The 22,939-nt window shown below is 36.4% G+C and overlaps 1 protein-coding gene across 1 annotated transcript in view; it reads left to right on the forward strand.

The window, feature by feature from the left end:
* The window catches only part of LOC121409326 (LIM/homeobox protein Lhx5-like), a 63,562-nt gene that overhangs the window by 22,573 nt on the left and 18,050 nt on the right, over nt 1-22,939 (forward strand). Inside the window, exon 3 of the mRNA XM_041601257.1 lies at nt 16,228-16,688. Within this exon, the coding sequence (XP_041457191.1) occupies nt 16,228-16,688 (461 nt within the window). The remainder of the gene's footprint in view (nt 1-16,227; nt 16,689-22,939) is intronic.

The raw sequence follows: 22,939 nt of genomic DNA on the forward strand, positions 1-22,939 counted from the left end.
ACGCAACCTGAATAAAATTAGAAATTTCAAACGGGTTTGGTGCAAACATCGACCTAGTTATTTTCAAGCAGACGGGTGAGTCTATACGCGAATGAGAACTACAGCGGAGCATTCAATATTAGATTGCTTAACAGAATTCTAAAGATTTAAATTGATTAATTGTCGGTGAATGGTATCGAAGAATAGTGATGTAAACCTGTACTCCGTTGTGTAGATTTACTTCGATGTTGAGACGTAAATCAACCCCCAAACCAACTCTAACAGACCAATGGAGACTGTTATATCTCATGGTTTTTGTATGTACTATGATGTCATCAAGGATTATTAACAAATGTTTAATCCTATCCAAGAGCCCGTTTATTTAAGATTGACACTAACCAAAATGATCAAGTATCAATATTTTAGTATTATAAAGAAAAAAATAACCTTCTGAATTACTTTACTTTTTATTAATGAATTTGTTGCTCCCATAGTTGTATTAAAGAAAGTTTTTTTTTTAAATACAGTTTCAATAAGGAGCTGAAGCGACATGATGAGGGTGGAATGAGAATTCTTGAGCTTTATAGGGATGTTCAAAATAAAACGGGTTTTTTTTTCTTTTGCAGTTAATATTTTGATTTTAAGTTAAGTGGTACATTCTTCGTTATGTTTTAAGCGAAAAAAAATTATCCGAAAGAACCACTTTCCCTTATCGGTATCTTTTTACGAACAATTGCAAATTCGTATATTATGTTGATTTCAGTTTTATAATATTAAAAGTGCGTGTGCGTGTGAAAAAGAGAGGGGGCAAGAGAGAGGGAGAGGAGGGGGGGGGAGGGAGGGAAAGAGAGGTAGAGGTAGATAGATAGAGAGATGGGACTGAGAGGTAGAGGTAGATAGATAGATAGAGAGATGGGAATGAGAGGTAGATAGATAGAGAGATGGGAATGAGAGGTAGAGGTAGATAGATAGAGAGATGGGAATGAGAGGTAGAGGTAGATAGATAGAGAGATGGGAATGAGAGGTAGAGGTAGATAGATAGAGAGATGGGAATGAGAGGTAGAGGTAGATAGATAGATAGAGAGATGGGAATGAGAGAGAAAAATGTGGTGGAGAAATCATTAATATTTGAAATAGACGATGATTATTATAATAATTCATAGAGATATCTTGCAGTATTTTGAAGACTTAATACTAATAGGGAAACAAACATCTGAATAGGAGCGTGAAAAAGATGTATCTGGAGATGGCGTGTCCATAATGAATGATAATAAGACATCTTCTTCATCTTGCTTTAATCTTCTTCGATTTGTTGTTCGATTCATCAACCATCCTGGCAGTCAAATATTAAAATGCAAATGATATCCGTTCTTATACGACTTTGCATGTTTGTCACATTTTGACGTAGAAATCAACGTCAATACCAGATCGAGATTTGAGTTTGGAATAGAGTTCAAGTCCGTCAGAGTATATCACATGGTGTCCCTTTTTTCCTTTTATTTCTATTTTAATGATTTCTTGTATTCTTTTCTTGACCATGTTGACACATTCATCTAGATTAGTCTTTGTTCAATGATTTGTGACTTTTGAAGACTAAATAATTCTTGTTTTTTTTCTTGTTCGTTTTGATTAATCCCTTGCCATTTTTCTCCAAGTCAGTCGTAGTGATTGGACGCATTTCATAAAGCAATAATAAGTGATTTTAACTGACAACTGTTATAAGCTACTGAAATACTTGTGTCTGATTGCCTCAGAACAAATTAGTTTCAGTGAAAACTACTGATTATTTACTTCATGAAATACTACTAACAAAGGAAACTTTATTTAAAAAAAAAAACGATATTGAAAATGCCCGTTCAGATCATATTGTGTAATATAGACTTGTAGTTTTAGTATCCAAGAAATGTACAGTTAATGAAACGTTATACTCTTCAATATTGAAATTTTTTGACTTGTACATAAAGGAGAATAAGAGGAAGAGAGAAATGGGGAAAAGGGAAGACATTGTTGATGAAAGGAGGAGAAAGCGGAGTGAGATAAGCGTGTAGAATGAATGAGGAGGAGAAGGAAGGAGGAGGTGGAGGAGGAGGAGGAGGGGGGGGGGGAAGAATTGTGATGAAGGAGGAGAGTAGTCAGGAAGTATCGATATGTTGATTGTTTCCGGAGCTTGTCAGCAGACTGCCCAAGGGAAGAAAAATCGACAATCGTGTCTCGACGAATGAAAGACAGACCTTAGAGAGAATATCTCCCTTCCTTTTTCTCCTTTTTCCCATTCTTCCCCTTATCGTTTTCCTTTTTGTGGCTGCCGGTATCTCTATCATCGTTCTATACATTTGTTATTGCTTGAAGTATGTTTATCTTTGTTTCTTGTTTACTCTCTTACATCAAAATATTTAATAACCATTTACTTATGTCGTCGTCTATCATTTCTCTCGAAACATGCTAAATATTTCATTCCTTTCTTTCATCCGCACATGATGACATTTCTCTTCCATCTTTCTGATCGTTTATCCGACCCTAAACAACCACATTATCGATCATTCTCTACCCCTGTTAGTACTGTTAGTAATAATAGGAATGATCGTGACTTTGCTATGGGCACGGAGATTGAGAGTCGAGCCAAGCCGGACAATACGACCAAAATTCATAGCTTTACTGCAAACACAAGACGACGGCGTTGTGCGGTCGTTCGGAATACCGTCTCCAGTCTCTAAAAAGGAATAAAAAGGGCTCCCTTCTACCTCTCCTTTCTCCGCCCTTTTGCCTTTTTCTTTGTGAAGTGTGCCGCCTGCACCCATTCTTACAGATGCATACACATAAGTTGTCGAAAAAAAAGAAAAGAGAAAGAAACGTTGTAAGAGAAACCGAGTTTACACCGACCTATAAAACTATCCCGATCGTCATTTGTAAAGTGCAGATAAACTCTTGCAAGTGTACGGTTTGCAAAAGCAACTTTGAAGGAATTGACGCCGGACAACGGTAGTCGAAAGTGAGGGAGAGAGAGGGAGGAATTGCGCAACAATAATGTTGGCGATCACTGGAATTGTAAAATGACGCAAAAGTATTACATTCTTTTGAGTAAATATTTCAAAGCCAAATACGTTCTTTTAAAACACGTAAAGGCGTTTCCATTATTTGTGCATTACAGACACTCTTTATCATGATGATAATGTATTTAGCTATGTATTTTCAACTAATATAGGCCTACAGATATTGTTGTTATTCAGATGGAAGCACAATAGTTTGAAAGTGGAAATATCGTTGTCGAGGTGTTATCTGTTCTTGGAATGTATATAATTATGAAGCAGCGTGGTTCATCAATCAAGCCGAGAATTATTCCATGAATCAAGGACTTATACTGAGTTTATTTTCAGCCTGAGCCTATATGTTGTTCTAAATCTGTAATACATGATAAAGATGGCACTGTCTTTGATATTAATCTAGATGAAACAAATATGATTTAAGAAAAAATGAGAGACAAAAAGGCTAATGGATAAGAGGGTAAACACATAGCCTGGGGCTATGACACGCTTCTCGGTTTGTGATACTACCGCAATTTCCAGACAACGTTTCTGGCAGAAAGAGTAAAAATCAAGGAATATTAAGACGAGAAGGGAAAAGTATTTCTTTTTTTATATGTGGGTCCAGAGGGAGCCGTTTAGCAGTCATCACCATCATGAAGCTACAAGATTTGAGTTGTTCACTCGGTGATTTGGCCATGCTACTATGTACAGTGACCTAAGTCATAGCTGTCTTTGAACTTTACCGCTATGATGGTTCTTAGCCTGACCTCTCGGTGCCGACTGCGCACAAATCACGTTATAAAAATGACATATTCTGAGGCGTGATACTCAATTGAAACATGCACTAAAGGGTAAAGAAGAAGAGAATGTCTGAAATGAAAGATGAGAGAAGAAGAAAAAACAAGAAGAAGACGGGAGGAGGAAGAAAGAAAAAAAGGCACCCCCATACTATATTATATAAGAAGAACAACAAGATCAATATCATCAGCAACAATAGCTACTACTACTACTACTACTACTACTACTACTACTACTACTACTACTACTACTACTACACTGTAAATACTGTGGTGTTAAAACTGACACCAATTGGTGTTATTAGAGGACCACACCCTGAGGTGTTAAAATACCACCCTAGAGATTAAACATAACACCAAAGAGTGTAAATGTAACCACCATAGGTGTTGTAATAACACCTATAGGTGTAAAACTAACACCACCAATTTACACCGGTGTAAAATAACTGGTGTGGTCCTCTATGTACACCGATTAACACCACAGTTTTTGCTGTGTACTACTACTACCACCACCACCACTACTTTCTATCAAATGATGTGAGATTTCATCTTGTGAAATGTATGTGAGGTGAAAGGAGACACCATTCCTTCACACCACGAATATTAACGCCATCCCTGCTTAAATCAACATCATAAACACACCAATTCAACCTAATAACTACGCGGTATGGTGGCGAATAAGATTATAAAAAGCAATGAAAAATACTTCCCAGCGAGTGTTGTGAATTGGAGCAATACACCAATGATAGCTCTTAACAGATCTTCACGACGGATCACCAAGGTGGTGACTTCAATCTCCTTCTATTCGTGGTCATACTACAAAGTATGGCTCCAACATCGCAAGTTGGACAGTGTTACTGAAGTGATTTGATTCAATCTTATTCTGTTTCATGCTGGTTCACACTGTTCGTAGACTGTCTCTCATAGTGCGAGCCCGACAGAGACGTATAACTCCTTTCCCGCCCCGTAATTGTTGCAAAATGGAGTCGCGGTCAGACTTTTAAAATATTAAATTTCCACTTGAATGGGATCTTTATCGTAATTCTTCATTTTATTTTTTTTTTACAATTTTTTCTTATATAGACCTACATTTTTTTCTAATGAAAGTTTTTGAAATTTTTGTTTATTCTCGTTTTTGTTAAAACTGGAGTTATATGGCCGATATTTGAATTCTATCGAGGAAATATTTGTTATTTTTTTCTTCATAGATTCTTTTCATTTATCTAGATAGAGCTCCGTCGATCGGACGTTGCACAGTGGCTGCCTTGGTTTCATTTATCTAGATAGAGCTCCGTCGATCGCGGACGTTGCACAGTGGCTGCCTTGGTTTCATTTATCTAGATAGAGCTCCGTCGATCGCGGACGTTGCACAGTGGCTGCCTTGGTTTCATTTATCTAGATAGAGCTCCGTCAGTCGGGCGTTGTACAGTGGCTGCCGTGGTTTCATTTATCTAGATAGAGCTCCGTCGATCGGACGTTGCACAGTGGCTGCCCATTATTTGAGGGAAAACAATATTAGGAGTATTTTTATTTTGAGATTTAATTTGTAACAATAAAATGTCAATTTTCATTTTAACTTCAATCTATTTTCATGTTCAGACGGAGAGTGATAGATTATGAATTTATATAAATATTTTCCCACGTAGATAACCCTAACCCTCACATAATATGACATCATCACGTTTGGGAACCACTGGAAATTAATTCCTTGTGCATGAATTAGCGAAGGGATAGATGTATGTTAGACACGGTTTTCGATCATTAATTCATTTACTGCCGATTGAGACTAACCCACTTTCAATTAGTCGAACGTGCTTCAGACAATAATTGATCCAATATGGGGTCAACATACATGAGGTCGTTGAATTCAGGGCGACCTCCTCGCCGAAGAACAAATGTTCACCATATACCATGAAACAGACAAAAGAAAGAACTAAAAATTAATAGAAATGTTTAAAAGTATGTATTGCGTCCAATATCCATCAGGGGATTGTAGGTCGTGAGATTTGTGGTTCACGTCTCACGGCAACATTCATGTCATTTGATCGGTGATCATGGCCATGGAATCCTATACAATCCCTACTATTTTAATACTCTGCATTCTGTAGCCTGTCACAAGACCATAATTATTGGAAACTCCAATCCCTGCCTGTAACGTTTAGAACCGAAGAATACATATAAAAGATTTTAGATATACGTTTTTTTTAATCGTAAATAACATTTTACTATTTACTATTTAGAATAGACTGTTAGCCATTTGACCGATAAACCACATCTAAAAATCAATTTCTTACGTAATGATGTAGGTGTCATGTCGGCGAAAGAAATGCATCCAATCGATGAAAGCTTTAAAAGTGATGCGATTTTAGGCGGTGACTTTGTGATGATTGGAGGTTGTAGGATGATGATAGGTCTTAAATTCCATGACCAAAGTACAGAGTTTAGAAGGCGCCAATAACATAGTTGAAGTCAACATCATATTTTATATGTTTTAAAGCGTAAAAGGGCACGATTATCGTTATTTCACTTTCATGTCCAGGTTAAGTAGGGCCTACTTATTGCGTTTTTATTACGAGACCAGAACGTTTTATGGTTCTTTCTAGTTGGCAGATCAGTTACCGTGGTTACTGGTTTCTTTCACTGTTGGAGGCAGACATTCTTTAATCGGAATGAAGAGTTTGTGTCTTGATTTTAGGTGAAAGACACGTAATAAAATTCTGTTGCGATTCTCGTGTATATAATTAGCGTCCCTGGTGCCATGGACCTATTCCGTAATATAGGTCCATGCTGGTGCCGACCTTATAGAAATAGTAATAATGCACATCTGTTGGATTCCCCAAAGATCATTCAAACATACAATCCGGTACGAATTATTACGGCAAACCTACCAAATAGCAGTAAAAATGACAGGTAATGTATTTGGTAATTTTATTGGGTGTGTCATATCATAATCCTGAAAAGAGGTGTATAACATCGCATAATATAATTAAACCATGGAGCTAATAGCTCTATGATTAAACCTTGCCGAGTGCACTGCCGCGATCGCGACGTAACGCGTAACGTAAGAGCATGAATCGGAACGGCCCTGAAAACTTGATCCCAATCTAAAAGAGTTCGGTGGGCTAGTTCAACACGCTGGAATAGGCCTTCCCTTTAAATGTATTCTTTTATTGACTTTTTTATTTTGCGTAGTCATTTTCAATTTTCAGAATTATAATAATAATATTAATAATAGTAATAATAATCATAATAATAATAATTATAGATAAACGCCTTGCCAAGGACACGAGTGTCCCGATGAAATTTGAACCCCGGACCTTGTGGTTCGAAGTCTGGAGACTTATCCACATTGGCACTTCCTGATTTTTAGACATACATCAGATGAAATTATATCAATCTAAGATTCAGAAAACTTGTCGACTTTGCTGAAGATTTTAGTAAATCCGCCTCCCAGTGAGATTTCTACTTGAAGGAAGCTCAACTGTAACGTTACGTCAAAGTTTGAATTTTGAGGAGCACTTACGAGGTACATACAAATCTGTTATAAGACCTTAGATTATACACCTCTCTGTCGTGGGAAAGACAGTTCGGCTCCCAAGATTCTCTTTGATATTTTATGCTGGAAGAAACAGACTTGTAAAAGATATGATAATAAGATGTGGATGATGGGGTCTTATAAGGCTCTTAAAGCTCAGCGCTCATAAACACTTCGTCTGTATAATCCCTTTTGCATACCATGGACTATACCTTACATTCTCTGTTGTTATTTTTTCAAGAAAATGTTATAATTCCGTGCATTAATAATCCTCACTAAATGGAGAGAGATTTATCCTGAAGTTACGTTAGAGTAACATAGCACTAGAGATTTGCATGTTTAGCGACCCACATGCAAACCGAGATGCCGTACACGAGTAGGACTAATATATATATTCGAAAAAAAGTATATGCAAATATTATTCGTATTGTTCTGGTTAAATGTTATGAGTTCAGGTATAGAAACATTCATGATCATGATGGACGTCTAATAATTATATTCAGTATGTTCAGTTAGTCAATATTTCAGTTTAGACTTGAAATTCCTTAGTGTTTTATATACTACAAGATATGCATTCAAATTAAATACAGAGATATACAATCATGATTACGTGTATGATTTTTTTCTCCGGTAGGATAACGCTTGCAATGAACATGACGGGATTCGGAAAAGGTTGTAATAATTATGTTTAGATTTAGATTTAAATGTAGTCATAAGCAGAGGCGGGTCCAAACATTTTTTTTAAAGGGGAGGCACATTTTTTCCCGATGCAAATTTGACAAGCAAAAAAAAAAGTCCTCACTATCAAGGGGGGGGGGCACTCGAGTATAAACGGCATACTTACATCAAGATTTTTAATTAGGGTTTTCAAGGGTTAACCAAGTGTGTGTGTGTGTTTGAGTTTTGTCAGACGTGTATCATTCAGAAATGATTATTTACGTCTGGGACCGACCTTTAACGTCACCATCCGAAAGACGTGACCACGGATCGAACCTCGAACCTCTGCATCAATTTGTAACTTCCCCACAGCTTGGATTACAGGCGCACGCCACAACGCCCAGTTGATATATTGCCACGTAATGTAGGGTGGTTTAGGAATATCAAATGTCAGTTGGTTCAGGATTTGAAAGTCAGATAAATGTTGGGATAATGATGTCAACTCAATGACTTGTCTTTGACTGTCTTGTCTCATTCTCCTGCCCCCACTCGGTATGCATAGTGCTCCTTTTATTATTCATCCTCGTGCACTCTTCGTGTCATCTTCACTTTAGGAAGGTAACTTCTTAATCAATCTCTCATGTGCAATATGTCAGTCATGTTCTGCTGGTTGACCCACCCGATGCTTGATGTATGTGACAATCCAAGGTCATGGGTATCTACCTTGCTCTCACACCCGCCGGGCTCACCGGGGCCAACATGAACAGACAAGGTCGACTCATCAAACAGCCGCATCAGACACACACATTTCTTTATATTTTCTTTCTATAGCATACATGAACACATCTATTTTATCAAATCAGATTTTACAAGATGGGGAAGAAGAAGCTGTGCCAAATAGAGTTTACTTTTTAAAATGATGTACTACTTCCATGCAGCCCCATCATGAGATTAACTTCCAACTGATATTGACATGTAGACGTGCTATTTACTATTATGTCCATAACTTGGTTCAATAAGATATCGAACAGAAATGTCTGCACCATGCAAAACCATCCTTGTATCTACATGAGCTATATTTTCAGAACTCTTGCGAAAGTAGCTTAAGTAAAATATTTTGAGGATATAATGTATATTCTTGAAACATGATGGTATTATTGTCTTTTATATCATGAGTATAAATTATCTTGTTTCACTTATCTTCATCATTCAGATTTGTTATTTTTTTGTATCACACGTTCTTTTAATCAACATGAAATTACAAATTTTATCAAGGTTTAGTAATGGGTATAATTAATCATATATCCTACAGAAAAAATCAATCCGATTAATTACAAAGTCCCATATGCAAAGTGCTAGTAAACCCCTTTAAAAAAAGAAGAATATTTTACCTCTACATGAACGAATTACTTTAAATACTCTAATCTTTATGTATTCAGTTAAAATCAGATTGTTCCATTGAAGTATTGCAATATGTTTTTACTCAATTCAACTGTTCATTCTTATGCTACGAGATAAAAAGATAATTTCCATGTTCCGAAAGTGAGACTTTCTTCTTCTTTAAATTCACTATATAGCTTTAGTCGGTATAAAAAAATGGAATCAACTCCCAATTCCCTAAAAGATTGTTCAACTGTATCCTGTTTTAAAAAAAATGTGTAGGGCCTACTTAATGGAAGATCTATAAAATTACAGGGTTTGTGTGTGTGTGTGATGGTGTGTCTATGTTTATATATTTGCCTTTATATCTACTGATACAATTTGTGTTTTCTTAGTTTTCTGTTTTTGATTGTAAATTTTGTCAATGCTATTGTTTTTTTTTTTTTTTTGGGGGGGGGCATTCTCTACAAGGAGTTTGCTTTTTTTATGGTCCTAGCCATATTTTGTTCCATTTGTTGTATAATTATTTACACTGTGTGATTTGTTTATACATATTTTATGGTTGAATAAAATTGACTGGAATTGAATCATTCAATTAGTTTGCATTTTTACAAAAATGGGATGATCATAATGATGATCTTACAACCAATTTGTCAAATCATTTTCTCAGTTTTTCATTGGAGGTAATAAATAGTTATCTCATAATTGTTTTCTTTTTTTCCGTCATGCGATATACACACTCATAAAATATAACGTAATTAACTAGAAAAGTAGTGACCCATGATCTATATCATTATTATACAATTATATCAATGATGATGCTGGTCATTGACAGAGGGATCGTCATCATCATCATCATCGTTTCTTTTCTGACACGATTGTCCGTTTACTTGATTTAGAACAGCTGACATGCGGTTTGTCACATTTCCACCGCATCTCTCCCCCTTTTATCTCAAGAGGGAAACTAGATGTCCTTTGACAGGCATGTATAAAAGATCTGTCTTTCTATCTTCTTTTTTGTCATTGTGTTCATGTATGCTTTAATCGTCATTAGAATATTAGTAGTGTTGTAACAATTTGGTCATTAAAAAAATAAGGTATTCATCATTTTTATTTGAAAAAGAGATATTTATCCTTTTTGTGTTATTACTTGATATAATGAATCATTTTTCGAAATGACTAACGCTATACTGACATCGCCATCAGTCTGACGGAATCTTTAAGGTTTTAAAAAAAACCTTTTGATCTTTTAAAATCATTAAATCTTTTAAACTACTATAATGTCAATAGAGTGCATGTTCTATCAGAAGGAAAATATACGAGAAATTAATGAATAATTTAATATAGAAGTGTACATTCCAGACGTGATTTAGAACCCTCCATCTGCATGGGTTCTTCAGCTTTAAGAACCGGATCACTGCTGAACCTTTGTGCTTTTATATCTAGGCCTACCTGGGTTTTTGTGGAGGGACTAGTTTGAGTGACATGTCACTTTGTACGAACCTATCTCCCTCGGTAGGGGGCGCTGTGATTGTGACGTTCATCAAGAGTAACCTGTTGTCACCTGACGATTGGTTTCAAACTTATTATTCTCCTTGAATTTGGTGTCATCAGAGGTTCTCAAAAGAATTAAAGGTATCTATTATCACTGGATGAATTCATACCGTTTGTCGTTTACGTCTGTTGCTTTCAGATAAGTCTGGTAAAAAAGACACCGCATGCTTTTCATGCATACATGTATAGAGCCTCTACTTTTTTTTTATAGCACTCGTCATACAATTTGGTACTGAAGACATACATATAGAAAGTCAAAATGATTTTTATCTTTAAGATTAAGGCCTTCAATGGCAAGCCATGTATTTGTTGTAGTGCCTCTCTGATCCACTTAAGTATGTTCTCCGGTGCTTGAGTGCACATATGCCTGATCCTTAAAGTGCATATATGCCTGATCCTTTATATATTCAATAATTAATCCACAAGTCATGTCTGGTACGTTTCCGTTTTTTTGTATAAATTGAATGCATTATTTATCAGTCTTTGTAATGTCTTTGTTCGATTTCTTCCCCTACACATGTAGTTAGAGTCCCGAGACATAAATATTACCAATTGATTGTGGGACCTATTTTGATAACACACAATAATCAATCGGAAATACTCAGCCCCATGTCCAGGAACCTAGTACATTATCAATGCTTTGCATATTGTTGGTATAGGTTGAGGTGTGCATGGCGTCATTTTCCTTGAGCTAAGTAGACGTTAGTTCCCTTCATACAGTTCTAAGTGTAGTCAATCTATATATTGTGTGTACAGATTCCAACAATTTTTCATGCTTGTCTTCAAGTTATTTTATTTTGGATTGGGCACATTGATGTCTTGGAGCTCACCGTCCTATATTTTGTAAATCGCATGAGTATTTAACGTCATATTGCATTATCATCATTCCTTTACGCATGACATCAATCGAGCTAAAATAAAGGAGATAAATGATAGAATATCCTGGGGGTATGGTGTGTGTCACAGACACACTTTAATGCTTGAATCTGATTGTTTATGCTTAATGTACATCTTCAATTCTCACTGCATCGTAGAACCTAAATGATGTATGTCAAATCTCTTGAGTTTTAATCCCAAAGTGATTCTTTCCACATTCTGTCTGAACTAAAACTTGGTGGTTATTTCTAGTTCTCTGTCACTAGCATTTTAACGTTTCATTGCCATGATGTCTTTATTTGTTAGATGAATTATTAATACTACCCACTGCAGTGTCTTCACTGCTCTAATCAGGTGACTAGTCGCACACGGGTCATTATTCTACTGGACATTTGAAAATGTGATATTTCGAATTCTCGCCGAAAAGGTGTATATAAGGTGATGACATGTGCATCGCTTCTAAATTTGAAATTTGCTATTTTTTATGAATATAACTAGCAACCAAAATAAGTAAAATTGATTTTACAGTAGGAGTAGTTGCGGTATTAATAATAATTTGATTTTTTTAGTCTTAACAATCCAACGTTTTTCATAAAGATAGTATTAGAACCAGAAGCAGCAGTATAACCTTGCTAGTAAGATTGCGAGTAGCACTACTCGAAATTGTATTGAAAATTATAGTTGATGACTAATCTTACTAAGAAAAGAATAAGAAATAATAATGTGATACATGAACTGAAGTTGATGCTTTGAAATGGGTTGATATAAGAACCTTAGAGAAGTGATATTGTTATGATCCATATTTGAGAGTATCTAGTATGATAGGGTTGTATAGCTGACTGCTAGAGGCTCATCACCCCATAGTCTTAGCCACCTGGGTCCCTATACGAATTAATAATTGACTCATTTTCATCGCTGAATAATGCAGAGAGAGAAGGCCTGTTCTATTCTCTAGAGGATTCTTCCTTCATAGTAGACTATCTACCCACATACTGCAATGCTCTTTTATGTTGTGACGAGATTCACAAATATGTGAAACATTTTCAACATTCACCCAACATTCATTTTCTTAATCTTTGCTGAAAATGAGCTTTCATCAAGTCATTGGTTGTAGGTAAGACATGCAATCTCCTGTTGCTTAATAAGATAGATAACCATGTTACAATTGCATATTTACAATAATTAGCTAATAGTTGTCTCCTTTATTTTACAGAGTTAAACCACTATACGACAAACATGAGGTGACGATCTCGCAATATTTAAACAAACATCACTTTGCAGTAACTTGTAACATGTATAATGAAGTTAGCATATTTTGATGTATATGCCTTGCATTATTTTCCCGAAACCCGCCGAAGGTATGAATCGATCTCACTTGATAGTCTGCACACTCTAAAAAGGATTACCCAATATTGGGTAAAATGGGAACATGCATGTTGGTTGGGTAAAACGATACCTAATATCTTGTAAATTTTACGCAATTTTGCGTTGAAATTTACCCTTAAAACACGCATTTAGGCCAATATGGGGTAAAACCCAACAACCCATAGTAAACATGCATGTTCGCCTTCTATACCCAGGTGTAAAATTTTAATCAATGTTTTTAAAGTTTTACTTCCTTCCTTGAGAGATGGGTTGTAAAATGATACTTAAGTAATAATACAGGTATTGTTTATTTAGCTCTATGTTTGAGTTTATCTCTTATTACCACTAGATGACCGTAATGATTATAGGTGATTTATAGGATATAGTAACCAGGTATATTCATTCCTATTACACTTAAAGTATCCAAACGAGTATTACAAATGAGAGGCATAAAGTAGGTTTTTTAAGTATAAAATACTTGTGTAGTTCTTCATTTTGAAAGAAATCTTAAGATAAAATATCTTTCAACAGATTTGACGAGGGTTTTTCTAGAGGGAAGTCATAAGCGTGTAAGAGCTTTTAGAAATGATTTCTAATCTCTCAAGGAACTATAAGAAACTTTGAGGGAAAGTTTGAATCCTGCAGATTTCAGCCAAACGTTAAAAGATTAAGAAGATAATCTGTGTCGTGTGCCCTATCTTTTTTATGTCACCCTCCTAACATTTACTTATATGCTCGTCTTATATATATGTAAAAAAAAAATCGTCTATCCCCTTTCTCCCTTCTGTATCACGCCCTTTCTCTGTCTCTCTCTGTCTGTCCTTTCTGTAGTCTTTCATTTTCTCCTTCCGTTTCACTCTCTCTTTCTTCATTGAAAAAGAATTTAAGATGCCATTAACGCACGGTGAGCGCGGTGTTTTGAAAGGGCATATTTACATTTAATAGTCAAAAGTTTTCATCACTAGTAATGGAAATAATTTCTCTCTTTTCGTTGACCTCTCCGTGATCTTATCTTTCCTTCATATCCGAAAATATGTCAAAAAATATGGAAAACAACCGATGGGAAGAGGCGTTAAAATGAGCAATTTTATTTCATGACAACTCTTAGAATATAGGACACGAAATGGACGGGGGTGAGACAGATAGAGAGAAAGAGAGAGATGTTACGGGGATGTAAGATATAGGTAACTCATGTTCAAATCTTGAAGTATATAGGTGGAAGAGTAAAATTGGTTAAGAAAAAAAAGACATATGGTGAAATTAGAGTGTTCAGATATACTGTAGAAAATCTGCAATAAAATGGCATTATGAACAAGTGTACTAGAAAGAATGAGATTTTGGATGAAAGAAACAACAGACAAAACAACAAAGATATGCTTACAATGCGGTTGTATTTGATAGCATGTAGTTAAGTCCATATAAAAGCTAGCCGCCAACAGAAGTAGCAAAGCTATCCAGGGCGCCCGCCGACTTGATGATATATTAGTTTCGGAAACTCGACCAAGTTTGTTACTGCGGCAAAGACACGATCATGCCACTCTAGCTTTTCATCACTCTCTATCGTCTGTATGCTTGCCTTGATGTGATTTTTTTGACCTGTTTTGGGCTTTCTTCTGTTCCCTTCGGTTTTCTTCGTCTTAATTCTTTTCAGTTTTCCGATCATCTTCGATTCGACTCAGCGGGATTGTTGCAGACATCTGTACTCAAACCGAACACAGTTCATATGGCGTGTAAAGAGTGAAAGTATATTCCCCCTGAAATATTGGCCTAACTGCATAAAAGTTGCCCAGATCTTTGTAAATTAGGAAACAAACAGGCATGATTATATATTTTCGATCTCGTTGGTTAGCGTTATTTCTTTTTTTATCATCGGACTTATTGATATACAAAACAAAAAAACAAACAACAATACCCATAACGAATGAAATTAAGTTATTCACCACAACATTTTCAATTGCAATGTGTGGGACTATAGAATTAAAACCACTCATCCCTGCACAGGCCTGATTATATTGCCTACATAGTAACTGTTTTATAGTCTCATCATTAGCTCTATTTGCGTCTTATCATGCTTATGGTTTTCACAATTTCCACCCTAACCTGCAACGGGGACATTTTATGCGATTATGCTCCTGAATATTTCATTTAATATTTATGCGTCCTCTTTTTTTCTCGCGTTTTCCCCTCTTCCTACCTAGACCCTTCCCACAGAGCCAAAGGCTGATAGTACATCGACCTCCCCATCTAGACTTAGATGTCCAGTCACTCACTACCTTCTATTTTGATTCATTTTCTTTCAAAATATATATATCGATATAAGAATATTCAGTATGATAATCAAAAGAAGATATCACATTTCAAGAACAATCTATATAAACGACAAAATGGCTTACTTCACAGAAAGCAACTCTAGAGAATGTACATTCGAAACAAATTTACGGAGGAAAGGACTCGGTCATTGCAGTTGGAAAGTAATAAGAAAGTCATTTTATCGCTATATGAGTTTATTTGATGATTAATTGAGAGAGTGATATTAATTCATCACTCTGTCTCTTTCCCCTTCATTTCCCTTCCCTTAATTGATAAATTGGCGTGCAATAACACTTAACACGTGACTATTGTAGCTACTCGTCTGGGTAAGTACAGTGGTGATATTTGTAATGGCTGAGCGAGGACGTACCCCTATTGTTGTTTTATTTAAATTGCATTGTTTGATATCAAAACCTTAATCTCATCAATTTTCATCATGGTTGCGCATCTTCTCATTCGTAGTGGGTGACACGAGAGGCCGAAATGAAACAAATCAAACGTAAATGCGTATAATATACCTTTGTATTTAGTGACCGGTGTTTCAGACAGAGTTTGTGTATATTGACTCATATCGAATAGAGGGAGAGAGAGAGAGAGGGGGGGGGGGTAGAAACAACATGCATATCACAATATTAAGACCTTAGTATTCCACATACTAAATTTGTCAAACAAGTTAATCATTCGTTTATGTTCATTTTCAACGTGTTATTGTGTATTAATCATAAACCTTTTTGTTTTGTTTCTTTTACAGTAAGAAGACCAGAGCTCCCTGATAATGATCATTTCAACAAACCTCCTGGGTCCTGCAATACTGCCCTCTCCAGTCACGATTCAAGTTCACCTCCAGAGAGTCCAAGCACTGAAGATATGAGTCTACTGGAAGCCGAAAGTGATGTTACGTCACCATCTCTTGGTGTCATTACTGCTTCGACCCCGGATGACATAGATCGTGTCAAAGAGGCATCTAACATTATGAATAACAATAACAACAGCAACAACAACAACAATCATGATAATGGATTGGAAAACAGGGAGAATGAAAACACGACAGGGATTCCAGTAAGTGGGGCTAAAAGAAGAGGACCTAGAACCACCATTAAGGCTAAACAGTTAGAAACACTCAAGGCAGCATTCGCAGCTACACCCAAACCAACTCGTCATATCAGGGAACAACTCGCACAGGAAACAGGGTTAAATATGAGAGTTATTCAGGTAAGATCATCTTCTCATTTCCCTCTTTATCATTCTCATATTTCCAGTTTCAGGTATTTGAAGAGGAATTTATCATATTAAATTATTCTCTTTGGAATTGTCTTTTGCGGGCAGGCACATCAACCTGTCACCAGTTTTGCTGATAGATGGTACCGGAGAAAGATTGTCAGCTAGCCCATGTTGAATTATCAGGGTGGATTTTATATACTGGTAACATAAGGCTATTTTATAAAGTGAATGTAAAGAAATATTTGAATATATATTTTGCTTTGGTCAGACTCTGTCGGTCGATTTATTTAGATTTAGTTCTGCTTTCATTGTATGAAAAACTACGAAAAATCATCGTGGAAGAGACAGGTGCGAATAAAGTATCAAAATTTTAATCAAAATTCCTTAGAATATTAGCATATAGATTAATCGGAACATCTCATGATTGGAACAGGTTTTCTGCTAAATCTTTGTTTTCTTCGAATGAAACCATGAAGGATGAATGCGGTCAAGAATCGGTCATTCGGTTGTTTTTCTGCGGGAAAACGGAAACTAGACCTCGCAACCTGTTAAAGTTTGACCAAAACCAATTTGTACCAATGAGGGCAAAATACCCCAATACCACTAAAATCAGCTTGAGTGTCCAGCTATTTGTCATCAACCAAATTACATTTTTCATTGATAATAACAAAGCTAGGGTAAGAGTAGAAAGCAATTTTAATTTTCACTCACCGCTTGGCTTGCTGTCAAGATAGTAGTAGCATTGTCACACTAGATAACGAATAGGTACAGCGAGGGTGGACATTACCTAGTTTTAAGCGGTGTACGAATTTGCCGCGTAAACAATTAGTCGTACATCGCGCTGGTCTTGTAAAGCAATTCCACTCGACAGCTTGGAAGATTTATCGACGCCATTTTGCTAAGGTGAAATGAAAACAATTGGTCTAAGGCAAGCCTGCGCGCTCTTTTGGTAAAAAGCCTTCGTCTTTGGTTTCAATGACATCAGATCGCTTGCTATCTGTCAAACCCTTTTGCATGATGTACGGCTGGATGAGAGCTTGGGCGGAGATACGGGAGACATCCTCGCCTTACCTCCCCGCTCATTTACATGCATCATGGGTACGTGTTTGCATAATCATGGCGAATTATTCTATGTATATAAATAGAATGTAGAATTCTGCGTTGAAAATTCAATTTAACATGTTTTCTCATCAGAGTTTCACGGGCAGAATATATTTGTTAGCCATAGACATATATACCTGCAGTAGCACCATCAGTCAAAATAATTGAGGGGTTATAGACTAGTAATGCTGTATGGGGCACTTTGGAGGAGAAACATTTTGACCTTTTTAATACGAAAATCCAATTTGTGACAGATTTTTGACAAAAAACATGTATTAAAAAAACATCACATTTCACCCTCTTTCCATTTCTTTCCTTTTCCCTGGGAATGGGGGCATGGTCCCAACCACCCCATCTGTACGCAAGTGCCCAACTGATATTCACGAATATTTACTAAAGGATTATGTTATTATATTAAATTGTATTGAGAAATCTGATTTTTAAAATTTGTAAATGATACGGCAGACCAATTAGTTAAGATAATGTATTCTAACAATCTACCCCCACTTCGTGGAAAGTGATTTTGTTTTTTACCTAAAAAAGGCATTATTAACGATCTAATGAAGATATCAACATAGGTCATTTAATGGAGAGAGAGAGACCTCCACGCACACCCTCACACATACACAGACAAAGGTGGGAGGGAAAGGAAGGGGTATTAACAAAATATTTCACTAAAGAAAGAATATATATTTGACAGAAATTGAGATCATTCATATGGAATTTTGATTATCTGAGGCACATAATGATTATGTGCATTATAATGGGCAAGGCCAGTGGTCATGTGTTCACCAAGAAGTCGTTTGGCGCCTTACTGTGAGGCAGACGATAATGACGTAACGCTGAATATCGTTATGGGTTTAACACCTTGGGTAGAAAGTACACTCAACTGCTTGAAAGACTGTGAGATGAAACAAAGAAGAGACTGAATCATCATGGGTACGGTTGACCCAAAGGAGACAGGTTCATAGCATACTATAGGAGATCTGTGTGGATGGATGAATGTAAAATAGGCATGTCCAGTGAGGAAAATAGACAGAGAAAGACATATAGAGAAGGGGAGAGGGGGATTAAGGGAGGGGAGGGGGCAGTAAGAGGTGAAATGAGTAATTGATAGAAATAAATGTAACCGCCACTCCATGAATATAGGAAATAGAAAGAGCAGGAGAAAGAGAGAGAGAGAGAGAGAAAGAGAGAGAGGGGGGGGGGGTGGAGAAATAGAGGAGAGTGATATGGGAGTAAGTCAGCCTAATGTAGCATAACGCTGTAATGACGCGTCTTATTCACACCTCTCCGTGGACCCTAATAAGTACCTGGTAAAATGGCGCCACTACTAGTCTTCCGTTCATTCATATTCTATTTATCACTATGCTCAAAAAGAGTGGTTTTCTGCATTGATCGCACATGGATATTTTCATTTTTATAAAGTAAATTTAATCAATTATTAAATGTAGAAGTAATTTTATTTTATTTTTTTACAGTAAATGAAATCAAAGTATTGAGATTTTAATCAAAGATTGAGTCTGAGCAGAAACTAACAAGATTCAAATGGATACCGTATCATTGATGCGTATCGACTCGTAGACGTATACCCCCTAAATGTATCCCACATCAGATTCGCCGTTCTCCATCAATTCTTCAAGTCTCCTCTTCTCTTTCATCTATCCAGGAAGCGACTTAACTTAAAGATGTCTGTATATAGACCTTACTCTCTTCCTATTTCTCTCAATCAACCTGAAAAGGGAAATCGCAAGTGGCGATAGCATAGTTCTCATTTGTACGTCTTCTCTTGTCTTCGGGAGCTGGATCAAAATCAAACGAAAACTCTCACCACTACCCACTTGACTTGTCCTATCCGTTTGAGGTGTAAATGTTTAACTTGCACTTACAAACAACTTATGCATTGCCCTTTCTTGTATGACACCATCATGATGAGTTTGTATGAGAACACTAAACCAAAGGGCTACAGTCAATTAAAGTAAGAGACCCACTACCAAATACTCGTCCTAAATGGAATTTTTTTCATGACGGTCACCATCTTTTTACTTCCAGCATTTTCGGGAAACAGTTTTCTTCAATGACGTAATACATGACGATTTGTTTCAATACATATAGATACTTGATATATATTGATACTTTTGATCGTTTTAATGATAGGGAAATGAATGTATCTCTAGACATGGTTTTGATAAAGGAGATAATAACTATAAACTCTACGATCACAATCAAATCATGATCATGATTATGAAATAATGCCAAGATTGAGATCAAGAACAATCACTGGAAAGCAAAATGACGGTTTGTGTATTTTTTTAACATAACTCTTGTTTACGAATTGCACAGACATCGAAATGTTTTCTTCTCGTTCTGTCTTCATTCCAAAAGTGCTTCCTTCTTCTGCATCCCTTTTGCACCATATCTCTCTCTGTTCCTTTATTTCTGCGCCTTTTGTTCAAAACCCATCATCTTTTATTCTTTCTTTTTCGTCTTTTTTCCAATTTGTGTCGAAAACGTGTTCCCTCCCCAAAGCCCCTCTCAATTTCACCACAAGTGCATTGACACCTCCTCTCATTATTGTTCTATTTCCCTGCCTTTTCTTGCTTTCTCGTCTTCTTTTGTTTCTTATGCTGTTGTCTGAATGATCTGTCTTTTTTTCCCTTCTACTTGCCTTCGACCGAGCTACAGTGTACTTTTACATGTTTTTTTCTTCTTCTCCCTCCTCATCCTCCTTCTCCTTTTCTTCTTTGTCTTTGTACTATTTTATTCCTATATTATTTTTCATTATTTATGTCCATTTCCTCCCAATGTGCAGGCATATTTTCTCTATGATTGTATTCTTTGAAATATTTTGTGCACCCGATATTTCTTGTAAATCATTTTGCCAAATTGAATTAGAGATCGTAGCCAGATGTACGTTATTAGATGCAGTTCATAGATGTACAAACTATTGAAAACCAGAATTCTAATCATTTGACTACAATCTGACTATTATTTGGTGCCCCTTGATGAGGTATCTTTTGCCACAGATGATACAAAGCGCAACTGTTATTACCCCGACTTAGCTCCAGCTATCACTTTATCAGCAGCGCTCAGTCATGTCAGTGCATTCAAGCAATTAACCCTAAACTATTTGCCTCACTTGGGACGAGAGCATCACAGAGTGGATCAATCTTTGAGCAATTTTTATTTCTCGTTATTTGTATAATTACACCCAACATTAAGAGAAACTCCCGTACCTTCCCATCAATGTAAGGACGCTTTTTTATGGACAGATTGTTCTCCCCCTTGAAGGGATATCTGAATGCATATCGTTTCATGGTCCCTCTAGCGGGATGCGTTACACCTCCATTTACATGTCAACCAAATACACAGATCCAAACCAATCTCACCCAGCATGTAATGGTATACAGCCTACACATATTACCTTACCACGATATGTCGCCCTTTTGCCACTTTCCTGCCCTGATTTTCTCCACTGTTTCAAATTATTTTGTACCATTACACATAACTGTTTGTTCCCATTATAAGATGGTGGGCATGCCCCCTCCCACTTTATAGATTTACCTTGCATGTTAATTGTCAATAAACGTGGGCAAATAATTACAAGTAGGTTCTCATGAACTCATCTTGTCAACCTGCAGGTTATGATGGGATCCATTTAATTTCTTGCTTTCAAAATTCATGTCATTGAAATTCATTTCAATACAGTTATAATGATATTTTCACCAATTTATGCCATTTCCTCCCTCGTTTTCTGTCATTAAAAAAATATTTCTGTTTGTTGTCTTTGCTTTATTGTTATACGATTTGGATGTTATTTTCTAGCTATTGTTTCAATGTACATGTATATTATGTGTCTTTTCGCTGCCTGATCTTTGAGGAAAAATAGTTGCCAGCATTAAGAGGGGAGAAAAGAAAAGCTAGTAAATAGTATGTTTTCATCTCTTTCATCCTCTATAAATATTATGAGACTCGAACCGATTTCAGAACAGTATAGCAAAAGAAAATGACTTTACATCCTTCAATACAGAATAACCCTTGGCTTAGGTTCTTCCTCTTCATATTCTGACAACTATACATCGAATCTACTAAACTTTTTTCCCCCAAAGGGGGAGTTTAGTAGATTCGATGTTATAGTTGTCATAATATGAAGAGGAAGAACCTAAGCCAAGGGTTATTCTGTACTGAAGGATGTAAAGTCATTTTCTTTTGCTATACTGTTCTGAAATCGGTTCGAATCTGATAATATTTATGGAGGTGATTTGTGACACCCAAGGGTCGCAGAATTATGACAAATTAGCAACAAGCAGTGCTGTAACTCCGACTTGAATCTTGCATGTGACCAGTATTTTGTAAGTTTGTCATGTGTGACGGAGAGATTGTGACCATTGAAATTAGGATATGGAAAAAAAAAACAGTTTCCTCTTGAAAATATGATATTGAAGAAGATAATTTTTCATTTAGGCAGAGAATTGGGAGTATTCTCAACTCCCTGATGTATATTGCGTCATTATATTACCATTTTCTTATAAATAACCAAAGCTCTCTAAGAAACTTTTAACATAAACATCAAAATATTATTCTACTCTCCAAGGCGATTCCCGCATGCTTGACACCAGTGCGTCATAAAAAAAGTAGATGAAACTATCTTATCTTTTCTCTCTGTATCTCTTCTATTCTTTAATTCACCTTTCTCTGTATCCATGGTATCTTAAAAGAAATCACATTCTTCTCTGCCACGCTCTATTTTTTCCTTTCTTTTTGTTTGCATCTCTTCTGATGAAACTGACTGCATGGGTGACATCAAGGCATTCAGCTAGCCACTCTTTGGTCCAGTCCTAAGGCACATCCTGTATTATAAAATGGTTCTTGTTCAAGTACAACATCTTGGTATATATCATGTTACAACTAGGGCGCCGAACCCTTGTGGTGAAGGCCAGGTGTAGCAGGGGGTATCGCTACACCACGCCACGTGAGCCCTTCTTTACACTCGACACCTTTGGCAAATAGTCTTAGGTGACAAAACCTTCTCATTTTCAGTCTGGCTCCAACCTTCTAGCCTTGAATATTGCATTCATGGTCTTTCTGTCACCAGGTTTTGTTGCAGAAAAACGGAAATGAGATATTCGTGTGTGTAGAAA

Source organism: Lytechinus variegatus, chromosome 2 (assembly GCF_018143015.1).
Source record: "Lytechinus variegatus isolate NC3 chromosome 2, Lvar_3.0, whole genome shotgun sequence".
In the NCBI taxonomy this organism is placed as follows: Eukaryota; Metazoa; Echinodermata; class Echinoidea; order Temnopleuroida; family Toxopneustidae; genus Lytechinus; species Lytechinus variegatus.